This window comes from Oncorhynchus nerka, linkage group LG20 (assembly GCF_034236695.1).
Source record: "Oncorhynchus nerka isolate Pitt River linkage group LG20, Oner_Uvic_2.0, whole genome shotgun sequence".
Classification (NCBI taxonomy): domain Eukaryota; kingdom Metazoa; phylum Chordata; class Actinopteri; order Salmoniformes; family Salmonidae; genus Oncorhynchus; species Oncorhynchus nerka.
Window position 1 is genome coordinate 41,713,820 of NC_088415.1, and position 23,800 is coordinate 41,737,619.

The 23,800-nt window shown below is 42.7% G+C and overlaps 3 protein-coding genes across 5 annotated transcripts in view; 1 reads left to right on the plus strand and 2 right to left on the minus strand.

Annotated features, from left to right (window-relative positions):
- On the minus strand, positions 1 to 7,987 carry LOC115102566 (zinc finger protein Eos-like). Its single transcript, XM_029622659.2, has 8 exons — positions 7,668 to 7,987; positions 6,467 to 6,521; positions 6,179 to 6,289; positions 5,098 to 5,376; positions 4,774 to 4,941; positions 3,731 to 3,889; positions 3,380 to 3,517; positions 1 to 3,256 (listed from the first exon to the last, which is right to left on the minus strand). The coding sequence occupies exons 2-8, from the start codon at positions 6,504 to 6,506 to the stop codon at positions 2,313 to 2,315; spliced, it is 1,839 nt and encodes a 612-aa protein (XP_029478519.2). The 5' UTR covers positions 6,507 to 6,521; positions 7,668 to 7,987; the 3' UTR covers positions 1 to 2,312.
- A 175-nt stretch (positions 7,988 to 8,162) lies between these two features.
- On the minus strand, positions 8,163 to 13,024 carry dnajc22 (DnaJ (Hsp40) homolog, subfamily C, member 22). 2 transcript variants are annotated; one of them, XM_029622660.2, is made up of 5 exons: positions 12,917 to 13,024; positions 10,284 to 10,920; positions 9,590 to 9,776; positions 9,114 to 9,219; positions 8,163 to 8,868 (listed from the first exon to the last, which is right to left on the minus strand). In XM_029622660.2, exons 2-5 carry the CDS (start codon positions 10,840 to 10,842, stop codon positions 8,680 to 8,682), a joined length of 1,041 nt encoding a protein of 346 aa, XP_029478520.2. In that variant the 5' UTR covers positions 10,843 to 10,920; positions 12,917 to 13,024; the 3' UTR covers positions 8,163 to 8,679. The 2 variants fall into 2 exon arrangements, with proteins under 2 accessions (XP_029478520.2, XP_029478521.2); XM_029622661.2 differs by having other exon boundaries at positions 10,284 to 10,883; positions 12,917 to 13,001.
- Positions 13,025 to 13,391: 367 nt separating this feature from the next.
- Positions 13,392 to 23,800, plus strand: part of lmbr1l (limb development membrane protein 1-like) — a 34,224-nt gene continuing 23,815 nt past the window's right edge. The window contains exons 1-2 of one of the 2 annotated variants that reach the window (XM_029622663.2): positions 13,392 to 13,595; positions 13,752 to 13,815. In XM_029622663.2, the coding sequence (XP_029478523.1) occupies positions 13,753 to 13,815 (63 nt within the window). In that variant the 5' untranslated portion in view covers positions 13,392 to 13,595; position 13,752. Of the gene's footprint in view, positions 13,816 to 23,800 lie in introns of both variants that reach the window. The other variant, XM_029622662.2, reaches the window with a different exon arrangement.

Here is a 23,800-nt window from a genome sequence, read left to right on the forward strand (position 1 = left end):
TCCTAAATAGGCCATTTATTACTCTTTGTAGTCTTAAAATCATATGGCACATAATAATGGCACAATTGCCAGAAAACATTTGTTTTTTAAAAAGTTTATCCAAGTATTTTTTGCTCAGAGATTGAGATCCTCTGTACAACATTCATCACTCAAACTCTCCAATCGGATATATCTATAGTTATGCACATGCTCAAAAGGGAATTATTTACAATTATAAAATGGGGTTCGAGCCCTGAATGCTGATTGGCTAAAAGCCATGGTAACAGACTGTATACCATGGGTATGACAAAAATGTACTTTTATGTTGGTAACCAGTTTATAATAGCAATAAGGCACCCTGGGGGTTTGTGTATATGGCCAATATACCACGGCTAACGTCTGTATCCAGGCACTCCGCGTTTAGTCAAGCTTAAGAACAGCCCTTAGCCGTGGTATATTGGCCATATACCATACCCCTCGTGCCTTATTGCTTAATCATAGCAGTCAAATAAATTAAATCGACAGCCATTGATGGAAAATTATCTGGCGAGTTTAATAAGGAAAAATTATCTTTTCTCTTGCGATATATTCAAATGAGTTTATTCTGAAAAAAATATTATTTTGATTTAAAAAAAACTATTTAGCTTCTAACGTAGTTACAAGTTACGTTGATTTGTTGATTTTCCTTCTTTATTGGCTTGATAACATTATGAAAAAATAGTTTTATTGTATAAATGTGGAAACTCTACTCTTGCTGTAAAAAAAATGTTGGCCTAGTTTTCAGTCCTTTTGGGGGGGGGGGTTCTGGTCATTGGGCTACAGATTTGAGCAAAACCTGGCAACCTTGATTGCTCTGTTGGTGCTTGAGGTTACTTCACAGTTCATACATAATTAATTTGTCATCACACAGTGGAAAGGATACATTAATGAGAAACTGATAAGCACATTCATACGTCCTAGAATTATCCTATGTACATCAAGTGCATTCATAGTACAATTTGATTTGAGTTTTTTAAAGATACCAATACATTTGTTTGTCATTTTTCACAGGAGGATGCAAACAAAGACTAAACATTTCACATAAAACACTGAATTTGGTCTCAAACATTGTACACTTCACACACTGCAAAAACTCAAATGCATTTAGAGGTTTTCGGTTGCTTTAAAATCGCAGGAGGTAACATTTTCTGGATTAATAATGGGCTGCTTGTGCTGTGGTTGGACAAGATTTGGGATATAGCTGACCACATCTACCAAAACTATGCTAAACGCACACTACAACATACATATATTCACAGAACTATACAAAAGTAGAGAAACTTCGATAGACTGAAATATTTTTTAAGTGCTTTTCTCACTATTCAGTTTCCATTTGTGCAAATGGAGTCTACCCATCAAAGTAGTCCTCGTTTCCTGGACCATTCAGTGCAAAATTACAACATTCTGTGGAAGTTGACATCGAGTCACCTCTGTAAAATTGGGATGGAGATTACAAGACATGACATATTGTCAGTCACAATATGGTCAATAAAGCACCCATTTTAAGTGGAGGGACAGACCAATACATTACCCAGTTCTGTAGATGGCCCGTCTCATTAAGAAAATCCTATAAAACACTGTTCATCTGGTGTGCAGAGCATTCTTATACAAAGTCGTAATTTAAAGCGTTACAATATAATTTATCAGTGCATTACAGCAATCTCAGACAACAAAACCCTCCAAAGGTAAAAGTCATTTTCACTTCACACTATTATCACATTTAAGCAAAGAATCTAAAAGTGCAATCCTCAATCGCATATGACCACCTCAGTCAACTCCTATCTATCACTGGATGGTTCAAGAGTCTGATCTGCACCGGAATTACAAGGCTCCTATTAACTCTCTACTTCTCCACCCCTGAAATCTGTAACCATCCACAGTAAACGATCCACGTCACCTAAAATATTGAAGTGCCCTTAAACAGGATATTTTACGTTCGTCATAATCTCCTTTACACATGATCACGTACTCTAAAAAATAATTAAATTAACGGTTTGCTGCTATGTAACAGTTAAGGCAATGTGTGTCTGTCTCTGTGTAACGTGGTGCAGAACAAACCTGAGCCCATGTCTTCTTAAAGCAGCAACCTCCCTCCTTCCCTAGCCAGTCCCAATTCGCTCCCACCTCTACCCTTGGCCTTAATGATGTGAATAGATCTGTAAGGTGGAAGCAATACAGAGAAAGCTCCACCAGTACACTGATTATCCCAATCCAGACCCTTCAGATTTGTGTAAACATTGAAGGGGAAGGGTTAGGGCCAAGTTGGGACCGAATCTCCCCTTTAACTCCCCTCGTCAGCCCACCTGGTGCTCCCCGCGGATGATGTGCGAGGTGAACTGGTAACGGCCCTGGCTGTGGTGCCCACAGACGTTGCACTGGAAGGGCTGGCGGAAGCCGTGGCAGCCCATGTGGATGGTGAACATCACGTGGTCCAGGAAGAACATGCGACAGTGCTCACAGCGGAATGACCGCACTGCTCGCCCCTCCCCATCCACCACCTGTATAGAAGCCTCCCTGGAGATGGAGGGTGACCCTAAACCAGGGGTCCTCGATCCCTTCACGCTAGTTGGGATGGTGGTGTCGATGGGCACGGGGCAGGCCCTGTCTCCTCTCTCCCTTTCTATGTCTGGGTCGTTGGCCTGGCTGGGGTTGGGACGGAGATGGGTGCGGCTGTGGAGCAGGCCTGGGGTTGGGTAATGTAGATGAGGGAGGAGGTGGGGGTTGTTGGAGTTTCTGGTTGGAGCTGTAACCCTGGTGCTCTGCTGCTCCTCTGCTGTGCTCTCTGTGTCGGACTTGTCTTTGAAATCGTGGCAGCCGTGGCTGGGGCCGTTGCTGGGGCCGTTGCTGACAGTGAGGCTGTGGATGTTGCTGTGACCTGAGGGAACGTTCTTGTGTCCCTCGCCTGCTTCCCGTCCAGCGAGCTCCACAGACACGGCCACATCTCCAGCTCCACCATTGACCTGGGGACCCAGAGGAGTCCGGTGGCTGTAAACAGAGCTGATGACTGGGCTGGAGTCGGACAGGCAGGCAGGGTAGGACAGGGCCAGCTGAGGGGGCTTAGACCCAGGGTCCTCACCACCTCCACACTTGCGGAGGAACCTGCCCCCAATCCCTGCTAACCCTGTAGCACCAGCTTCTCCATCAAGGTCAGAGTGCAGGTCCCCATTCTTATCCTCTTCAGGGCCAGGTGATGGTTCATAAGGTAGATCACGGTTGTTGAGCCTCATGTGCTTTTCTCCTGTAAAGAAAAGGACACATCAGTGACGACCTCAGGTTCATAGGACTGTATCATCATGTTAAAGCAATGTTGGGCTTCAGTACCTTCAGGAACATGGAAATATATAAACAGGAGAAAACTCACCCAGAAACTTCTGTGGTGTGGACCTCTTTCGTTTGGTGACGCCGTTGACCAGCCTGTGTATGGAGGACTGTTTTTCAGTGGACGGCTGGAGGACAGGCTCTGGTTCAGGGATCAGCTCCATGCCTGGGGACTCCTCCCCTACACAAAACATAGGAGACTCTGTTCAAATACATTGACATAATACTGGAAAAACAGTCTTCTGGATCACAGTACATTGACTGGGCCAGTGAGCTCAGATTGAACTAACACAACATGAAGGCGCAAAGTGCATTTCAGCATGTTTGTGTCGTGTGGATGATGACAGAGTCAATGTGTGTAACCCTGTACATTTCACATGTGTGTGTATGTTACCCTGTGTAGTGGGGACAGTGCTGAGTGCTGGCTGATGGTTCTGTAGACTCTTTAAGGAGTTGTGGCTGCGTTCAAGGTGTTCCTCCAGGGTACTCTGCTGCTTGTAGCTACGACCACAGTAACTGCATTTGTAAAGTTTACCCACTGTCAGAGAGGGCACTGCAGCACAGAAACACAGCAATTCATGGGTCAATCAATGGGTAAATGCATCCTTCTCTTTTGGTCTGTTTTGGTAAAATGAGGTCTACAAAATATGACAAAACTACTGATTGTTTCCTAGGGAAGTTAGTTATTCCTGCAAGTAAATAAAACGATACATGAAGTTGTGCATAATTAGAATTTTATTCAATCATTCAGTACTAGTTCATGACCTAGTCGTTACACTATGTACTCCCCCTTCTCCGTGAAATCCCGAAGTTGTTCTCTGTTCCACGCCTACGACGTTAAAAAACACTCAACTCTCCACCGCAACGTTCCACCTTACCAAGCAGTCGGAGAAACTGACGTCATTTCACCGAAATCCGACGTTGTGCAAGTTTGCTTTCTTCGAAAATGAACCTATTTGTTCAGAACAGCAAGGCAGAGACCCACCAGGGCTTGCCTGTCTCTATCAACAACTGTTGAATGCATGTCTACATTAAATTGAAAAACACCAACAGGACATCCTGTTTTGAATACTTTTAAATGTCATTTCTTGCACATGTGGTAACTTACATTCCTGTAAAGACAATAGTTATCTATTTCCTCTGAGCCCCACTCTAGAGCTAAATGGACTTTTCTAATGCAATCACTTGCATTGTGCTATAGATTTGTACTTTTTCTAGATGCAATATGATAAAAATGTAGTATGAAGTGCAGACACCTAATACTGAGAAGTGATGATATTACAATACTCTTACATTACATAGTGAGCTAATACCTTGTTACAACACAATGGGACTGAGGCTGGTAGAGGCACTATTCCCCATCTGGTCCCACTTAGAGCCCAAATGGTCTCACCAGTTTCCTGGCTTGACATTAGAAAGCAGGCTACTGTGTCTTACCAGTGTGTGTGCGGATGTGTCCAGAGAGTGCGTCCCGGCGGCGACAGGCGTAGTTACAGAAGGGACATTTAAAGGGTTTCTCTCCAGAGTGCAGCTTTGTGTGGCGCAGCAGGTTCCCCTTCTGGGTGAAGGAGGCTCCACACTGGTTACACTGGAATGGACGCTCACCTGACAAAATACACACACACACACACACACCTCGTTATCCATGTCAATACTACCAAGTTGTAGCAAGGTAGTCGATCCATATCGAATCACTATTTTTACAGCTAAGCCAAAGGAGTGTGGTCTATGAGGTCTAACCTGCAGTCTATCCATCCTCACCTGTGTGGCTGCGTTTGTGCACTGTTAGTACATTGGGCCCTATGCAGACCATTCCACACACGTCACATTGGAGCTTACAATTGGGCAGTCGGATGGGACCGGCAGATGCAGGCTGAGGACTGGCCAGCTCCCCGTAACCCTTTCCTGGTCCTCCCCATACCCCACTCCCCTCGTCTGTCTTGTCCCCTCTGTCATCATCCCTCTCTCCATCTCTTCTCTCTGGCTGTGGAGAACCTGCAGACTCATTGTCACTGTAGAGTTCTACCTTAATGGTGCTCACTAAGGAAAGTGGAGACAGGCGAGAGACGCTTTGTTAATAATCATCAGAGCTTAGCATACGGAAACGTATTTCTTAAATTGCACTGAAGTAAATCTTTATATATTGAAATACCAATAAAAATGTATCGTAAAATAATTCCTCAAGGGAGATAACTGCCAGTGTTCTTTCAGTCAGTTTTGCATGTGATATATTAAATACAGTACAGTCAATAGGTTACCGAGATCATGGATAGGAGACAAACATTGAGTATACAAAACATTAAGAACACCTGCTTTTTCAATGACATAGATTGACCAGGTGGATCCAGGTGAAAACTATCATCCCTTATTGATGTTACTTCAATTCACTTCAAATCAGTGTAGATGAAGGGGAGGAGACAGGTTAAAGAAGGATTTTTAAGCCTTGAGACAATTGAGACATGGAGTGTGTGTGTGCCATTCAGAGGTTGAATGAGCAAGACAAAATATTTAAGTGCCTTTGAATGGGTTACGGTAGTAGTACACCCATTTTTGAAGAACTGCAACGCTGCTGGGTTTTTCCACACTCAACTGTTTCCCTTGTGTATCAAAAATGGTCCACCACCCAAAGAACATCCAGCCAACTTGACACAACTGTGGGAAGCATTGGAGTCAACATGGGCCAGCATCCCTGTGGAACACTTTTGACACCTTGTAGAGTCCATGCCCCGATGAATTGAGGCTGTTCTGAAGGCAAAAGGGGGAGGGGGAGGGGGGAGGGGTTGCCACTCAATACTAGGAAGGTGTTATTGTTTTGTACACTCAGTGTATAGCAATGACTGACCACTAAGAGATCTGTTTGGAGAGGACTGTTTACAGTTTGGAGTGGTCAATGTTGGAACCCTCAGACCTCCACAGAAATCACCTCGCTCCTTTGCCGACTCTCCTCCACTGCCTGTGAAGACACACGTACGTACGCACACACACACGCATACACACACACACAGTATGCACTTGTATTTCATGTATTGAACCAGGCCTAAATATAATTAGACCGATTGTGTTACTTCTAAAAAATAATTTTTGGAATAAGACTTGGTAGAACAAGAAACACCCTCTGTTTTTTCCATACCTGACATATGTGAAAATCCATTGCAGTCATCAGCATTCATTCTCTCACCAGCTGACTATGGCACAGAGAGAAAAACAGACAAGTCAGAGCAATGATGTGGTCCCACTCATGAGATATTCTAGCATACAACAATCGTTCATCTTGAGCATGCTCACTTGTCATTCAAATTGATGCCATTTTGTGTACAATTGTATGATGCTCACCATGTTAAATCTATTCTTTATGGCAGCTTTCTTTTTCAAATATCTGACTGCAGTAAATGCAGTCATATATTGTTTGACACAAGTTTGTATTGTCTGTCTAACTGGCAATTTTCTCTAGTCTATCTAGATCACCTATACTCAGTTGCCAGGAAATGCACAGAAGTTCAACATTTATAGTCAGTGCTGAAGTGTGACACTTGAACTCTCCTCCCTCCTCCACCACATACCCAGGAAATGTGGAGTACATGTTTTATCACATTTCTCTGGTTTATCATCATGATAAGTAAATCAATCATAGCATTGTATTATTTTCATGTATTTTAAATGTTACATGGATCTTCTAATTAAACCCAAATGTAACATTTTGGTTACTGAGTGATCCTGGTGAGGCCAATATAAAGCTATCCATCCATCAGCAAGAGGATGGACGGTCTACCCCCCAGCCTTTGGTACCGCCGGTGCGCCAATCATATTAATGGAAGATATTCATTGGGTGAATTCATTATGGAAAGCGTTAACTCTTTAGATCCAAACGGAAACAAACAGAGCAAAACGAGAGTTTCTGTTGGACAAATTCAAGTAGGTCCCTCCCCTTTTCGTTCCGTTTAAGAAACGTTTTTCAACAGAATCGGCGGAATGAATATACCCCTGACATTCGTTTCGTGTTGCCATGTCACTGTGCTGGCTTTGATGGAACAAGTTGATGATGGAACGTGACAGGTTAATAAGGACGCGATAAATAAATATTGGTGCAAACAAGCATCAAAAGTCAACACAAATGCCATTTAGATGGGCACTTCCCCGATTGATGCAGCTGTCATCCGAAAATGACATGTCAGTCAAACTAGCGGAATAATGTTTCTTCTGAGACGTTGCTATGGCACCCACCACCCGACGAAATGCTGTCCACCTGAACTAGCCCGAAACATATCCATGCCAAAATGTCACTTTCTTTGACTAAACGCTGTTGTTAACAAGTGCATCACCCTCTTCCTTACCTGACGAACGACTATTGTTGTCGTTTTTAAATGTCAGAATATCTGTTTGTTGTCTCTGGCGACGGCAGCATCTCCGGATATAAATTTTACCTGACAACTTCCGGGCCCATATTGGGCCCGATGCAATCCGGGATCCTTGGGACGTCCATAAACCATTGAAGTTGAAACGTAAAATGGGTAAGAGTTATGGTTTATAGGGTAGGGACGTCCCAAGGAAAACGGATAGCACTGACCGCTGGCATACAGGCCGAATAGCCTACAACAGATTGGGCGCGTTCCTCTGCCCAGGCGTTGCTGACGCATACCAGGTCTTGCAACGCCTGGATAGGTTTTACCCACTGGCTAACCACATCAAAAGTTATAGCAATTTGGTGCCCGACTGCACAGTCGATGACGTGGCACGCAACCATTAGTTGAAACATGCAACTTCTAGGGAAGACGACTGTAACCTGATCAGTAGTCAGTGATTGCCGAAAACATCGATGCACAAGCTAATTAAAGATGTGGAAAACAGCAGATTTATTGAGGCACCAAACAGTACGTATTTTAAATCAGAAAGGTGTGATGTTTGGGCATTTTTCTATTATATTAATTGACAGTCATTATAGTTGGCGTTCTACAATTCACCACAAGGTGGCAGCAATTTATTTTTGTCATTATAAGAGAGCAACCATAATATTGGAGTCACTATTATCAAGAAGTTGTATACAGAACATATGTTTTAACATCAACCCCAATGTACAGCTGTCTTAACAGCTTGAAATTGTTTTACAATATTGCTATGCTGCTGTAATCCTGTTATAAGAACCCGTGTGACATGTTTGTCTGAGAAAATAAAATACATATCATTTTTAAAAAAGAGAGCAACCTGGCTACGACAAAATGTAATCTGCATCTAGAAAGTATCCCTTCTTGGCTTGGATAAAACACATTATGACAATTGATCCTGTGAGCGGACGACCAAGTCCGTGCCACGGCATTGGCATTTGGGTTGACGGGTCGAGCAGGGAAATCATTTATTTCGATGCTCAGGCTTCTGTCCTCTGAGCAGAGTCTCATAGGCTTCTTGGATCTGTATAAACATCTTCTGTGCCTCTTCCATCTTGCTGCCAGGGTTGTGGTCTGGGTGCCACACCTTCACCAGCTCTCTGTAGCTATGTGTTATCTCATCCATAGAAGCCTCCTTATTCACTGACAACATCTGAAACACAACACAGACCTGTACAGCATGGGGCAGGCATAGTAGGGCATGCTCATTGAAATACAGAAAATCGAGCCAACCAGCAGCATCAATAGGATTTGACTGCATTATTGCTGTTGTAACCGCACCAAAGGCAGCCACATCGATTGGATATTGCTATGGTAACTACCCCAGGGGCAGCAACATCAATGGTATCGACCCCTCTGCTATAGCTCAATGTTTCAATGTTACACAGTCATACTCACTTGCAGTGCCTCTCTCTCCCTCTGACTGCGCTCTGTGAGCAGGATCTCCAAAACCTTCCTCCAGCTCTCCTCCGAGGGGCCCCAGCCCGTGAAAGCACCCAGTATCCTATTAGTTTTAGTTTAGTTCAGTTTAGGTTTGAAAGATACTCATTATACATCGGACCAGAGGAGGCTGGTGGGGGGAGCTATAGGAGGACGGGATCATTGTAATGGCTGGAATGGAATTAATGAAAAGGATTCAAACACATCAAACATATGGAAACCACGTTTGACTCAATTCTATATATCCCATTATAGCCATTACAACGAGCCAGTCCTCCTATAGCTCCTCCCACCAGCCTCAGGACTAATCTTCCTGGGTTCATACTCAAACATAAACAAGAACAAAATCCTATCCCTAAAAATATCAATTCAGCAACTTCTTAAACTTATATTTGATTGTTTGTATGTTTGTTTGTTTCTAGTTATGGTTGTACCTGTAGGGTAGCAGCAGGAAATACTCCACCACCGAGCGGAGCCAGGGAAAGAACCAGAACATGTCCAGCAGGGCTGCCACACAGTCAGACAGGTAGTAGAGAGTGGCTGTGGTGTTGTGGAAGATACTGTATCCCAGTGGAGCTGAGAATGCCAGCCAGACGAGGGCCAGACGGTAGAGACGAGGACCTATAGACAACAGGAAGAGACACATATGGATACAAGTAACACGATATTAGTAACAAGGAGGAGAATTGTTGATTCAGCGTTAGACACCAAGAGAAAATTGTGTTTTTTTATGACTGAAAACATAGGAAGGACAATATTTTCTACTACTCTATAGATATAGCAACAGTATCTGCATGTCTTCTGTAGTAATAGCCTCCAGGGCCAGCAACGTCAATTTTTTAATTAAAAAAATGTATCTAGGCAAGTCAGTTCAGAACAAATTCTTATTTACAATGACGGCCTCGGAACAGTGGGTTAACTGCCTTGTTCAGGGTCAGATTTTTACCTTGTCAGCTCAGGGAGCTCGGTTACTAGTCCAACGCTCTAACCACTAGGCTACCTGCCGCCCCTACTTTATAGATAGTACTTGCTGTAAAAGGCCATCATAGGCAGTTTTGGGTGGACTTTGGCCTATTGTAATAGTGGAACATAGTTGGTTGGAGATTTCATGGGCGATGGTCTACATACCCAGTTCTTGTTGACTCCCAGAAGATGGATGGGTTTTGAACCTGCGGTGCTGTGACGCTGTGACGCTGGCAGCGATACTGATGGGCAGAGGGGAGATGGTGCTGCCATAGAAGATAGGGGAGGTGATGACACAGGCGATGAGGGTCTTGTGTAGGTCAGTTGTCTGCTCTCCCACACTGGAAACCAGGTGGACCCCGGCGCCCACACACAGCGGCAGTACAATCAGGTAGAAGAAACTCAGTGAGTTCAGGCCGATCAGTGCCACCGTTCCGAAATAGATCCCTACGGAAATCTGACCAGCAAATCTGGCAACGCTCACAGGTGGAGGTCTGGCTATAGGGTGCCTTTTGCTATCTCTTAACCCTCCTACGGTCTCCCGGTTGGCTTCTCCCACATATGCAGGGATACGAAAGAACTCTCTGGCCCAGCCAACTCCAAAGCCCCCAAGGGTTAGCATCCATAGCAGGGCATGGCTGTCTCTTCCTAAGTACAGGTGATGAAGGCCCAACGGTCCACCCATTACCCATAAGGCATAGGTGACAGTCACACTTTTCGTCATGATGATAGGATGGATAGGATCTCAGTGGATCAACGTTTGGACTATAGAAGAAAAACAGTCATCCTTGAAGACGAGAGTCTGCATTTCATAAGCAAAAAGTTGATTATTCATGAAAGAAGGTTAACTCAGTCACAGGCTGAAAGTAATGAGCAAAAACGATGATATACGAGAACATACACAGCACTCAGGGAAATACATACACGTCTTGATTGAAGGAAATAAATATGACACACATTGTAACTATGTAACAGTTATCATAGCCTAATTATGTAATTAGCACTGAACAAAAATACAAACATAACATGCAACAATTTCAAAGATTTTACTGTCTTACAGTTCATATAAGGAAATCGGTCAATTGAAATAAATTCATTGGGCCCTAATCTATGGTTTTCACATGACCAGGAATACAGATATGCATCTGTCAGTCAAAGACACCTTCAAAAAATGTAGGGGTGTGGATCAGAAAACCAGTCGGTATCTGGTATGACCACCATTTGCCTCATGCAGCGCGAGACATCTCCTTCGCATAGAGTTGATCAGACTGTTGATTGGGGCCTGTGGAATGTTGTCCCACTCCTCTTCAATGGTTGTGCGAAGTTGCTCAATATTGGCGGGAACTGGAACACACTGTTGTACACGTCGATCCAGAGCATCCCAAACATGCTCAATGGGTGACATGTCTGGTGAATATGCAGGCCATGGAAGAACTGGGATATTTTCAGCTTCGAGGAATTGTGTACAGATCCTTGCGACATGGGGCCGTGAATTATCATGCTGAAACATGAGGTGATGGCAGCGGATGAATGGCACGACAATGGGCCTCAGGATCTCGCCACGGTATCTCTGTGCATTCGAATTTGCATTGATAAAATCCAATTGTGTTCGTTGTCCGTAGTTTATGTCTGCCCATACCATAACCCCACCGCCACCATGGGGCAATCAGTTCACAACGTTGACATCAGCAAACCGCTCCCCCACACGATGCAGTACACATTAAGCTGTCTGCCATCTGCCCGGTTGCCATCTGCCCGGTACAGTTGAAACCGGGATTCATCCGTGAAGAGCACGCTTTCCAGAGTGCCAGTGGCCATCGAAGGTGAGAATTTGCCCACTGAAGTCAGTTACGACGCCGAACTACAGTCAGGTCAAGACCCTGGTGCGGACGACGAGCCCACAGATGAGCTTCCCTGAGACGGTTTCTGACAGTTTGTGCAAAAATGATTTGGTTCTGCAAAACCACAGTTTCATCAGCTATCTGGGTGGCTGGTCTCAGACGAAGAAGAAGCCGGATGTGGAGATCCTGGGTTGTCATGGTTACACATGGTCTGCGGTTGTAAGGCCGGTTGGACGTACTGCCAAATTCTCTCAAACGACGTTGGAGGCGGTTTATCGTAGGAAAATTAACACTCAATTCTCTGGCAGCAGCTCTGCTGGAAATTCCTGCAGTCAATTGCACACTCCCTCAAAACTGTGGCATTGTGTTGTGTGACAAAATGGCACATTTTAGTTTGGCCATTTATTGTTCCCTGCAAAAGGTGCACATGTGTAATGAGCATGCTGTTTAATCAGATTATTGTTATGCCACACCTGTCAGGTGGATGGATTATCTTGGCAAAGGAGAAATGCGCAGTAACAGTGATATAAACAAATATGTGCACAACATTTTTGAGAAATAAGCTTTTTGTGCGTACGGAACATTTCTGGGATCTTTTACTTCAGCTCATGAAACATGGGACCAACACTACATGTTGTGTTTATATTTTTGTTCAGTGTAGCTCTCTGAACATTTGTTAATGTTTAGGAATGGGAAGAACGAAGGGACAGAATAAGAGATAAAAGATCAATAATACACACTATTATTATAAACAGTAAAAACAGTACACTTTGGGTGCTACCGATCCATAACATGATAACAAAGCTGGACTGATAAGAACAAGAATATGCCGTTTTCATTGAACAAAATGAATCACTGCAGTATATCAAATTCTCTATTAATTTACCATTGAGTGTACCATTGATTAGACTTACATAAATATGATTTTGAGTTATTTTGTAAAAGATACAAACTTACGACACAAATCAATCTTGGCAGTACAAATTCTTCCGTGGTTTAGAGATTGTTATTGCATCAGTAATGGACTTTGGATGGTGACAATGAAGTTGATAGGCCTTCTGGGCCCTGAATAGGCACAATAAACTTGATTCACACTTCCTGGATAACTGCAATGATAAAACAGGCGTAAATATGGTAATTTGGGACAGAATACTTTCAATGTTTTAATAGTGGTGGAAAGTAAACAAATGTGTGTACATGCATGTTCCTGTCAATATTATGCTTCAGAAATGTATTATTTTATTCTAGTAAAATACTTTGACAAATATCAGTGTCACACTGTGTTCAATTTGCATGAAACAATGCTTGGACCAATCAGCTCACAGCGAAGTCTCATCTGCCAATCACAATATACCCTAGGGAAATATTCAACCAATCAATACCAGATTTTTACATTTAATTGGGGAGGTGCGGTCCCCCCCCACCGCTCCCATGTTGTGTTTGGAATTAGCTGTGTTCTAATCTACTGTCATAAATGGAACTGTAAATTCGAATCTTGAACAAAATGTCAGCAAGAAAATACATATGACCACTCTCCTGGACCGCTCTCCCCTTTCTCCACCCCTGCCCACGGCCCGCCCCGCACGCTTAAAACGCACTGAGGACCGTGATGCTTGCTAGTGGAGTTGAAACAGGGGTACATGACCGTAGTTTTGCCATTAGTTTAGGACACATGTAGGTAGCTTGCCACAATGTTCTAACCGGCGAGAGATGTTTTGTTGTTTTATCGCCCGGTCATCGCGCTTTTAGCCACGTTTTATGATATTTTAACCCATACGTTATGGTTTCGTAGGATGGAAGTAGACGACGTGTCGGTTAGAGAGCAGCTTTTCCACAACAGAGTGCGAGAGACGTTTGTAAGTAACTTTAAACCTCATAAAAGCATTTCAGCGAGATGTTCATCCGTGCTAACTACATTGTTGAAATATTTGTAACTATTGTGTGTGTTCAATGAAAACCATGCCATGGATGCAGTGGTGTTAACTACTTAAGTACACATACTGAATTTTTGTGGGGGTGTATCTGGGTTCCGTAGGCTACTTTACTATTTATATTTTTGTTAACTTTTACTTTACTACATTCCTGACGAAAATGATGTACTATATACTCCATAGATTTTCCCTGACACCCAGAAGTACTCGTTACATTTTGAATGCTTAGTAGGACAGGAAAATGGTCATATCCACGCACTTTATCAAGCTAACATCTCTGGTCATCCCTACTGTCTGATATCTGGCGGACTCACGAAACACATGCTTAGTTTGTAAATTGTTGGATTGTACCCCAGGCTAAACGTAAATATTTTAAAACAAGACAATTGTGCCGTCTGATTTGCTTAATATAAAGAATTCGAAATTTATACGTTTACTTTTGATACGGAAGTATATTTAAAACTAAATGCTTTTAGGCTTTAACTCAAGTAGTATTTTATAATAACTGTAGCCATATGTTATTGCGGGGGACCCTACAGCTGGTACTGTGTGTGTGTGCCTCCAGCTGGTCATTATCCAGTAATGTAGCTGAGGCATAGCCCAGTATTGGACTAAAGAGCCTAAGGTTACTCCTTAGTCAAAGCACCTTACGTGTTGTGTTTAAAGGGCGATGTTTGGCTCCGGAAGCCAAAACAGCCAAATTCTCCATCTAAACGTGAATTGTTTTTCAATTGCGGTACGGTTCTAGAAACAATTTCACCAATGTACACTTACTGTACACCAAGTTGGGAGTAGGTCACTATTATTCGCGTCACAAGCAAGTCTCGAGTCACATTCTAAGAATGAGTCGAGTCGCAAGTTTTTTTTTCAATCTTAAGCCCCAAAAAATAATTTGATGCATGTAACAACTTGCTCAACTACAAAGCTTTGTCTATTTTATTGAGGCTACCAGACTGCCCTTTATATTATTTTGTCTACAACATATTTATAATAAAGGTTCCGTTGAGAAAATTGGACCTCCATGAAATGACAATGGATAGCACTTACCAAACCATCCCTGAGTGCTTGAAAAAAACAAACCAAATGACCCAAAATAATGAAAACAAAGTGGATAGCAGAGAACATGTCTATCGTTTACCCTCACTTCTTGAACAGACCAGAGCCTTGGATGTGCAGTTCTAGAAGCTGTTTTCTGTCCTGCAGGCATTAGGCTTACATGGCAACGCAGGAATTCTGATGGTTGTGTGTTTGCAGACCATCGTGGACAAGAGTAGGGGTGTAAAGATCTCCTTTATAGTAAAAGCATTGCAGAAATCTATCATTGTATTTGCAGGTCTGAGGATAAAAACATTTAATAAACATTTCATGCAATTCTACTTCATTTTACATATAAGCATCATCTTTTTTTAATGCCACACAAATGACTGAAATTGCAGGCCAAGAATGGACAGAGATGGGCCTGTGTGTTCATAGAAGTATATTTCTCCAATGCCAACTCAGTGTCTTGTTTGTAATGAAATTGTCCCTGTTTGCAAATAATTACATCGGAGACATCATTAGGAATCTGAGCATGGTACTTTCAAAAGTTCGGCCTACATTTCCACCCCCGACACAGTATGCTTACCGACTCAGAAACATTTAAGCTTTAACTGCTGGCTACTCTTCTGTGGTGTAACCCAATGGGAGAAGATGACACGTGTATCACCTAAATGCTGTCTGGGTTTGAACATCTTATATTGTACAGAAAGTGAATAGTTTAGTCAATTGATGGTGACCGAATTATATTTCTTCCCAAGCAAAGTACATTTTCTGTCTCCTCTGCTATAGGTGGTTGTAGCTGTCTCTGAAAGTCGTAGAAACAAACCATTAATATCCCCATATGCATCATAGTCGCGTCTTTCCTGGGTATTATACAGCTTTTTTTGTAGCACAAAGCATTGTGAAACAGCAAAGTTATCAATCACTTTATATAATAGGATCTGCTTTATTTTCTTAAATCTTTAGGTAACGATGGGTAGGCCTGTGCTTTCTGCCATTTTCTTTGACTCCTCCTGAACTGCCACTGTAGGCCTACATAGCACAGCCATTGGTTAGGCAGCACACCAACACGTTTTTGATCAGCAAGAGCAAAACAAGCTGAGGCTCGTGATCAAGACTATACATTTTTAATTTTTTAAAATTGAACCTTTATTTAACTAGGCAAGTCAGTTAAGAATTTGTTCTTATTTACAATGACCGCCTAGGAACAGTGGGTTAACTGTCTTGTTCAGGGGCAGAACGACAGATTTTTACCATGTCAGCTCAGGGTTTTGATCTAGCAACCTTGCGGTTACTGACCCAACGCTCTAACCACTAGGCTACCTAGTGGTTAAAAAACCTATTCCCCCTCAGGAGACTGAAAAGATTTGGCATGGGTCCTCAGATCCTCAAAAGGTTCTACAGCTGCACAATCGAGAGCAATCCTGACGGGTTGCATCACTGCCTGGTATGGCAACTGCTGGGCCTCTGACCGCAAGGCACTACAGAGGATAGTGCGTACAGCCCAGTACATTACTGGGGCCAAGTTTCCTTCCATCCAGGTCCTCTATACCAGGCGGTGTCAGAGGAAGGCCCTAAAAATGGTCAGACTCTAGTCATACTGTTCTCTCTGCTACCGCACGGCAAGCGGTACCGGAGCGCCAAGTCTAGGTCCAAGAGACTCCTGAACATCTAATCAAATGGCTACCCAGACTACTTGCACTACCCAGCCTAGTTTTATTTACACCATCCCAGCTATCTTAGAAATATAACTTTGCTCTGTGCTTTTCTGAGCGTGCACTTCGTAGGCTATGGATTGTTTTATTGTGACTAGATGTCAACCGATTATGATTTTTTTTCGATACCGATTTATTGGAGGACCAAAAAAAATAAAAAATATTTGTAATGACAATTACAACAATACTGAATGAACACTTATTTTAACTTAATATAATACATCAATAAAATCAATTTAGCCTCAAATAAATAATGAAACATGTTCAATTTGGTTTAAATAATGCAAAAACAAAGTGTTGGAGAAGAAAGTAAAAGTGCAATATGTGCCATGTAACAAAGCTAACGTTTAAGTTCCTTGCTCAAAACATGAGAACATAGAAAGCTGGTGGTTCCTTTTAACATATTCTTCAATATTCCCAGGTAAGAAGTTTTAGGTTGTAGTTATTATAGGACTATTTCTCTATACCATTTGTATTTCATTAACCTTTGACTATTGGATGTTTTTATAGGCACTCTAGTATTGCCAGTGTAACAGTATAGCTTCCGTCCCTCTACTCGCTCCTACCTGGGCTCGAACCAGGAACACGACGACAATAGCCACCCTCGAAGCAGCAATACCCATGCAGAGCAAGGGGAACAACCACTCCAAGTCTCGGAGTGAGTGACGTTTGAAACGCTATTAGCGCACACCCCGCCTGGTTACACCAGCCTAATCTCGGGAGTTGATAGGTTTGAAGTCATAAACAGCTGCTGGCAAACGCACGAACGTGCTGTTTGAATGAATGCTTACGAGCCTGCTGGTGCCTACCATCGCTCAGTCAGACTGCTCTATCAAATCATAGACTTAGTTATAACATGATAAAACACAGAAATACGAGTCTTGGGCCATTAATATGGTCGAATCCGGAAACTATCATCTCGGAAACAAGACGTTTATTCTTTCAGTGAAATACTGAACCGTTCCGTATTTTATCTAACGGGTGGCATCCATATGTCTAAATATTCAATGTTATGTCATAATTACGTAAAATTCTGGCAAATTAGGCAGCCTAAACTGTTGCGTATACACTGACTGCGTGCAATGAACACAAGAGAAGAGACAATTTCACCTGGTTAATATTGCCTGCTGACCTGGATTTCTTTTAGCTAAATATGCAGGTTTAAAAATATATACTTCTGTGTATTGATTTTAAGAAAGGCATTGATGTTTATGGTTAGGTACACATTGGAGCAACGATATGCACCGCATCGACTATATGCAACGCAGGACACACTAGATAAACTAGTAAATCATCAACCATGTGTAGTTAACTAGTGATTATGATTGTTTTTTTATAAGATAAGTCTAATGCTAGCTAGCAACTTACCTTGGCTTACTGCATTCGTGTAACAGGCAGTCTCATCGTGGAGTGCAACGTAATCAGGTGGTTAGTGTTGGACTAGTTAACTGTAAGGTTGCAAGATTGAATCCCCCGAGCTGACAAGGTAAAAATCTGTCGTTCTGCCCTTGAACGAGGCAGTTAACCCACCGTTCCTAGGCTGTCATTGAAAATAGGAATGTGTTCTTAACTGACTTGCCTAGTTTAAATAAAGGTGTTAAAAAAAACACACAAAAAACGGCCAAATCGTTGTCCAAAAATACAGATTTCCGATTGTTATGAAAACTTGAAATCGGCCATTCCGATTTAATCGGTCGACCTCTAGTTGTGACCACACCAGACCATTAGGCAATAAGCATCCGAAAATGCATCCCTCCCTACTCCGTATCAAAGGCTTGGTCTGACAAACTCTGTTTGCCGGAAAATAGCTGCTGGCTAAGGATGCTGCTGGGACACGTTTTATTTACTTTATCTCTCTTTACTTTAATTGCTGTTTGATCTGGCTTTTGAATTTAGCGCATTTACCGGCGACATGGTTTTGTCTTCGCCCAATGTTTTTCGTTCAGCTTTTTGCAGCACCGGTCTGGTAAGGTTGAACGCCCCCTCTACTCTCGACAAAAGCTTCTCCCGGGTGGGAATTACTCCTACTCCTGTTGTCTGTTGCACTGCTGTTTGGATCCCACCCAGCGATCTGTTCCCCATCTGCCCTGGTCTGTCTCCCCTGTCTGGTACAGGTACCCCTTCCACACTCGCATCCAAAACGCATGCACATAAATACACACACACAAAGCAGATTTTGGACTGAACTGCAAGCAATTATTGTAGGATTAGATATACTGAACAAATATAAACACAACATGAGACAATTTCAAAGATTTTACGGAGTTACAGTTCATGTAAAGGAAATCGGTCAATTGAAGTAATTTCATTAGGTCCCATCTATGGATTTCATGTGGGTAGGTAGCCCCCCCCTCCCCAGACCTGTCAGGTGGATGGGATTATCTTGGCAAAGGATAAATGCTCACTAACAGGGATGTAAACACATTTGAGAGAAATACGCATATGGAACATTTTCTGAGATTTTTATTTCACGGGACCAATACTTTACATGTTGGGTTTATATTTTTGTTCCGTGTAGATTTACCACAAACATAAGTATTCGGACCCCTTTTACCACATTTTGTTACGTTACATCCTTATTCTAAATGGATTGAATAAAAAATATTGATATATTATATATCAATCTAAACACAATACCCCATAATGACAAAGTGAAAACCGATTTATAATTTTTGGGGGGCAGAATTTGAAGAAACTAAATAATACCTTATTTACATAATTCAGACCCTTTGCAATGAGACTTAAATTGAGCTCCGGTGCATCCTGTTTCCATTGATCATCTTTGAGATGTTTCGACAACTTGATTGGAGTCCACCTGTGGTAAATTCAATTGATTGGACATGATTTGGAAAGGCGTACACACCTGTCTATATAAAGGTCTCAGTTGACAGTGCATATCAGAGTCACAGATTTGGGGAAGGGTATCAAAAATGTTCTGCAGCATTGAAGGTCCCCAAGAACACAGTGGCCTCCATCATTCGTAAATGGAAGAAGTTTGGAACCACCAAGACTCTTCCTAGAGCTGCCGCCCGGCCAAAAAGCAATCTGGGGAGAAAGGCCTTGGTCAGGGATGTGACCAAGAACCCGATGGTCACACTGACAGCGCTCTGGAGTTCCTCTGTAGAGATGGGAGGACATTCAAGAAAGACAACCATCTCTGCAGCACTCCACCTATCAGGCCTATATGGAAGAGTGACCAAACGGAAGCCACTGCTCAGTAACAGGCATTTGGCAAACTCCAAGCGGGCTGTCGTAAGGCACCTAAATGACTCTGATCATAAGAAACAAGATTCTCTGGTCTAATGAAACCAAGATTTAACTCCTTTAGCCTAAATACCAAGCATCACGTCTGGAGGAAACCTCGCAAACCTGAAGCGTGGTGGTAGCATCATGCTGTGGGGATGTTTTCCCAGTTCCTGCTGCTGAAGACTAGTCAGGATCAAGGGGAAAGATGAAAGGAGCAAATTAGAGATCCTTGTTGAAAAACTCCTTGGAACCTTCGACTGGGGCTAAGGTGCACCTTCCAACAGGACAACGACCCTCCGCACACAGCCAAGACAATGCCAGAGTGGCTTTGGGACGAGTCTCTGAATGTCCTTCAGTGGCCCAGCCTGACTTGAACCCGATCGAACATCTCTGGAGAGACCTGAAAATGGCTGTGCAGCGATGCTCCACATCCAACCTGACAGAGCTTGAGAGGATCTGCAGAGGAGAATTGGAGGAACTCTCCAAAACGGGTGTGCAAAGCTTGTAATGTCATACCCAAGAAGATTTGAGGCTGTAATTGCTGCCAAAGGTGCTTCAACAAAGTACTGAGTAAAGGATCTGAATACTTATGTATATGTAATATTTCAGTTGTTGCTTTGTCATTATGGGGTATTGTGTATAGATTGAGGGGAGGGGACAATTTGCTCAATTTTAGAATAAGCTGTAACCTAACAAAATGTGGGAAAAGTGAAGGGGTCTGAATACTTTCTGAATCCACTATGCATTTTAAACGTGTGAAAGCAAGCAAAGCACTCTCCACTGGCGTTAGTTTGGAGAGCGCAAGTGGAGAGACGCACCTATGGTGTCTTCGCCACAGTAGTTCATTTTAGCAACAAATTCCAAATGCATGCATCATAAGACAATTATCCATTTTGAGCAATTTTGACTTGCAAAAAAACATTGACAGCATGTTTGTGGCTTCTTCAGTATACAAACACGTGTACGGTGACGCAGATTGCTTATAGCCCAGGTAGTCCACTATCTTCTGTCTGTTTTCCGTTAAGTGCTGTAACATGGAAATATGGCCGTGTGGGAACCCTATAAAGGTGTATATCATTTTAGCCTTTGTTTAATTTTTGTTTTGTTTCTCACCGTTATGAAAGGTAAGGTTCTTATGCTTCCAAATTCCATTCCACAAGGGACACATTTTCAGGCCCTTAACAACCCCCCTCCCCCGCACCCACAGAAGACTGTTTCTTGCAATGACTTGTGTGTAATATAATGGTCCTGAGAGCCATTATCAAGGGCCAGCTGAGACACAGAAGGGTGACCCAAGAAGGAGCCCTTTCTTGCATTTGTGGCCCTTCTCTTTTTTCCCCCTGGGGCCAATGCATGCATTCAAAGGTCTTAACACCAAGCCCTATCGCCAAGGGTCCCCTTCAAAAAAAATATGGGGGATTGGATGTGATGCAGACAATTACATTGCTGGAAGCTACATTCTATCTGCAATATTAAAGCTGATTAACCCCCCCCCAAAAAAAAAAATCTAGATGTCTTTGGCAAATAATTGGTCTGGTCTAGGGCTGTGGCGGTCATGACATTTTGTCAGCCGGTTATTGTCATGCAAAAGACTGCCAGTTTCGCTGTTAATTAATGTTCATTAATGCTAAATAACCGTATCTCCAGGCCTCCATACAAGCCACATCCAGCCAGATAACATACAGTAGGCCGACTCCTGTTCTTCTGAAGTAATTCTTTTTCATATGTTTCCTTACACCTGCCATCACAATAAATACATGTTAATTTAGCTGTATATTAAATGGATTTATTATACTTTTTTCAAATGTAGTTCCGAAGGAGTGCAACAGCAGCTTGTATGCTTGGGGGACTGGCGACTCTAAACGTATTTATGGTAATTAATGCTCAATTTTTGGTCCAATGGAAATGCGAGAGGATGTGTGACAGCCGGGTGCAACTTTGCTAATCTGCGTACAATAATAAGTATCTTTTGTATTTTGAATATTATTTCTCGCTGGTATGAAAGTTGTTTCAAAGGTTTCCGAAACTGCAAGCGTGGATTATTACATTTTCAAAATGTTTAAATGAAGCGTTGGGATTGTAGTTCACATGAAGCCAACTGTGTTCCGTACCTTCTGCTGAGAACCTAAAGGGGGGGCCCTTGGCTTCTCAAGAGCTTAGGTCCGGGGTGTTTTAATTCAGATTCTCAGTGTTAGAAACGGGAGACGGTTTATCGGAGCTCAAGGCGAGGCGCCATCTTAGCCATGAGCTAGCCTATGCTTCCTCTTCCAAAGCCTTGGTTATATAATGTAATGTTTGTGCTGTATTGAATTTACCTGACATGTTGACACTTGGCTTCAGCATGTTCACTTCCCTGTGAGATGCTACCCTGGTCTGGCCTGTTGGCACTGTACAGCTGCTCCCAACCTCCCCGCTGAACTTCAGACCTGATTTAGTATTGCTTCAACAGGGCACATGGAGACGACCCTTAACCCCACAAAGCACAGCAGTTCTCATGTAGACTTAGCTACTCCAGAACAAGCCTTGTTCCATGAGCCAAGTAGATAATGGGTACTGTACTTTAGGCACTGTACAAACTAACATCTGATGACATGTATACTGGACAAAATTATAAACGCAACATTCAACAATTTCATTAATTTGACCGAGTTACAGTTTTAATGAGGAAATCAGTCACAATACATTTATTAGGCACTAGTATATGGGTGTCTAATGACTGAGAGTACTGATATCTGTTGGTCACAGGTACCTTTAAAAATAAGGTAGGGGCGTGAATCAGAAAACCAGTCCGTATCTGTTGTGACCTCCATTTGTATCATACAGTGTGACAAATCTCATTCGATGGCCTGTGGAATGTTGTCCCAATCTTCAATGGCCGTGTGACATTGCTGGATGTTGGCGGGAACTGGAACATGCTGTCGTACACATTGATCCAGAGCATCCCAAACGTGCTCAATGGGTGATATGTCTGAGTATGCAGGCTATGGAAGAACTGGGATATTTGAACTTCTAGGAATTGTATACAGACCCTTGCGAGATGGGGCCATGCATTATCATGCTGAAACATGGCAGGACAAGGACTCCGTGTCTCGTTATCGCTGTGCATTCAAATTGCCATGCAATTGTGTTCGTTGGTTGTAGCTTAAGTCTGCCCATACCATAACCCCACCGCCGCTCTGGTCACAACGTTGACATTAGCAAACCACTTGCCCACACAACGCCATACACGTGGTCTACGATTTTGAGGCCGGTTGAACGTACTGGCAAATTTTCTAAAACATTTGGAGGTGGCTTACGGTAGAAATTATCATTCAATTCTCTGGTAACAGCTCTGGTGGACATTCCTGCGGTCAGCATACCAATTGCATGCTCCCTCAACTTGAGACATCTGGCATTGTGTTAACAAAACTGCACATTTTAGTGGCTTTTCATTATCCCTTGCACAAGGTGCACCTCTTGTGATCATGCTGTTTAATCAGCTTCTTGATATGCCACACCTGTCAACAAGATTAATTATCTTGGCAAAGGAGAAAGGCTCACTAATAGCGATGTACATTTTTTTTTTTTGCAAATTTGTTTGTGCATATGGAACATTTCTGGGCTCTTATCTCAGTTTATGAAAAATGGGACCAACACTTACATTTTTGTTCATAAATTGGTCATTTAATTTGTGTTTATTTTTATTTTCTATATTGAATACATTTAAACATTCACATTGTAGGTTGGAAAAAGTATGTGAACCCCTAGGCTAATGACTTCTACAAAAGCTAATTGGAGTCAGCGAACCTGAATTCCAATCAATGAGACGAGATTGGAGATGTTGGTTTAGAGTTGCCCTGCCCTATATAAAACACTCTCAAAATGTGAGTTTGCCTTTCACAAGAAGCATTGCCTGACGTGAACCATGCCTC

Coding starts and splice junctions, on each gene's coding strand:
- dnajc22 (XM_029622660.2), bottom strand. CDS start 10,842: ATGACGAAAAGTGTGACTGTCACCTATGCCTTATGGGTAATGGGTGGA. Junction 9,220..9,589: donor TTCCTGCTGCTACCCTACAG/GTACAACCATAA, acceptor TAAAACTAATAG/GATACTGGGTGCTTTCACGG. Junction 8,869..9,113: donor GGGAGAGAGAGGCACTGCAA/GTGAGTATGACT, acceptor GTTGTGTTTCAG/ATGTTGTCAGTGAATAAGGA.
- LOC115102566 (XM_029622659.2), bottom strand. CDS start 6,506: ATGAATGCTGATGACTGCAATGGATTTTCACATATGTCAG. Junction 5,377..6,178: donor TCCAAACAGATCTCTTAGTG/GTCAGTCATTGC, acceptor CACTTTCCTTAG/TGAGCACCATTAAGGTAGAA. Junction 4,942..5,097: donor GCACAAACGCAGCCACACAG/GTGAGGATGGAT, acceptor GTATTTTGTCAG/GTGAGCGTCCATTCCAGTGT.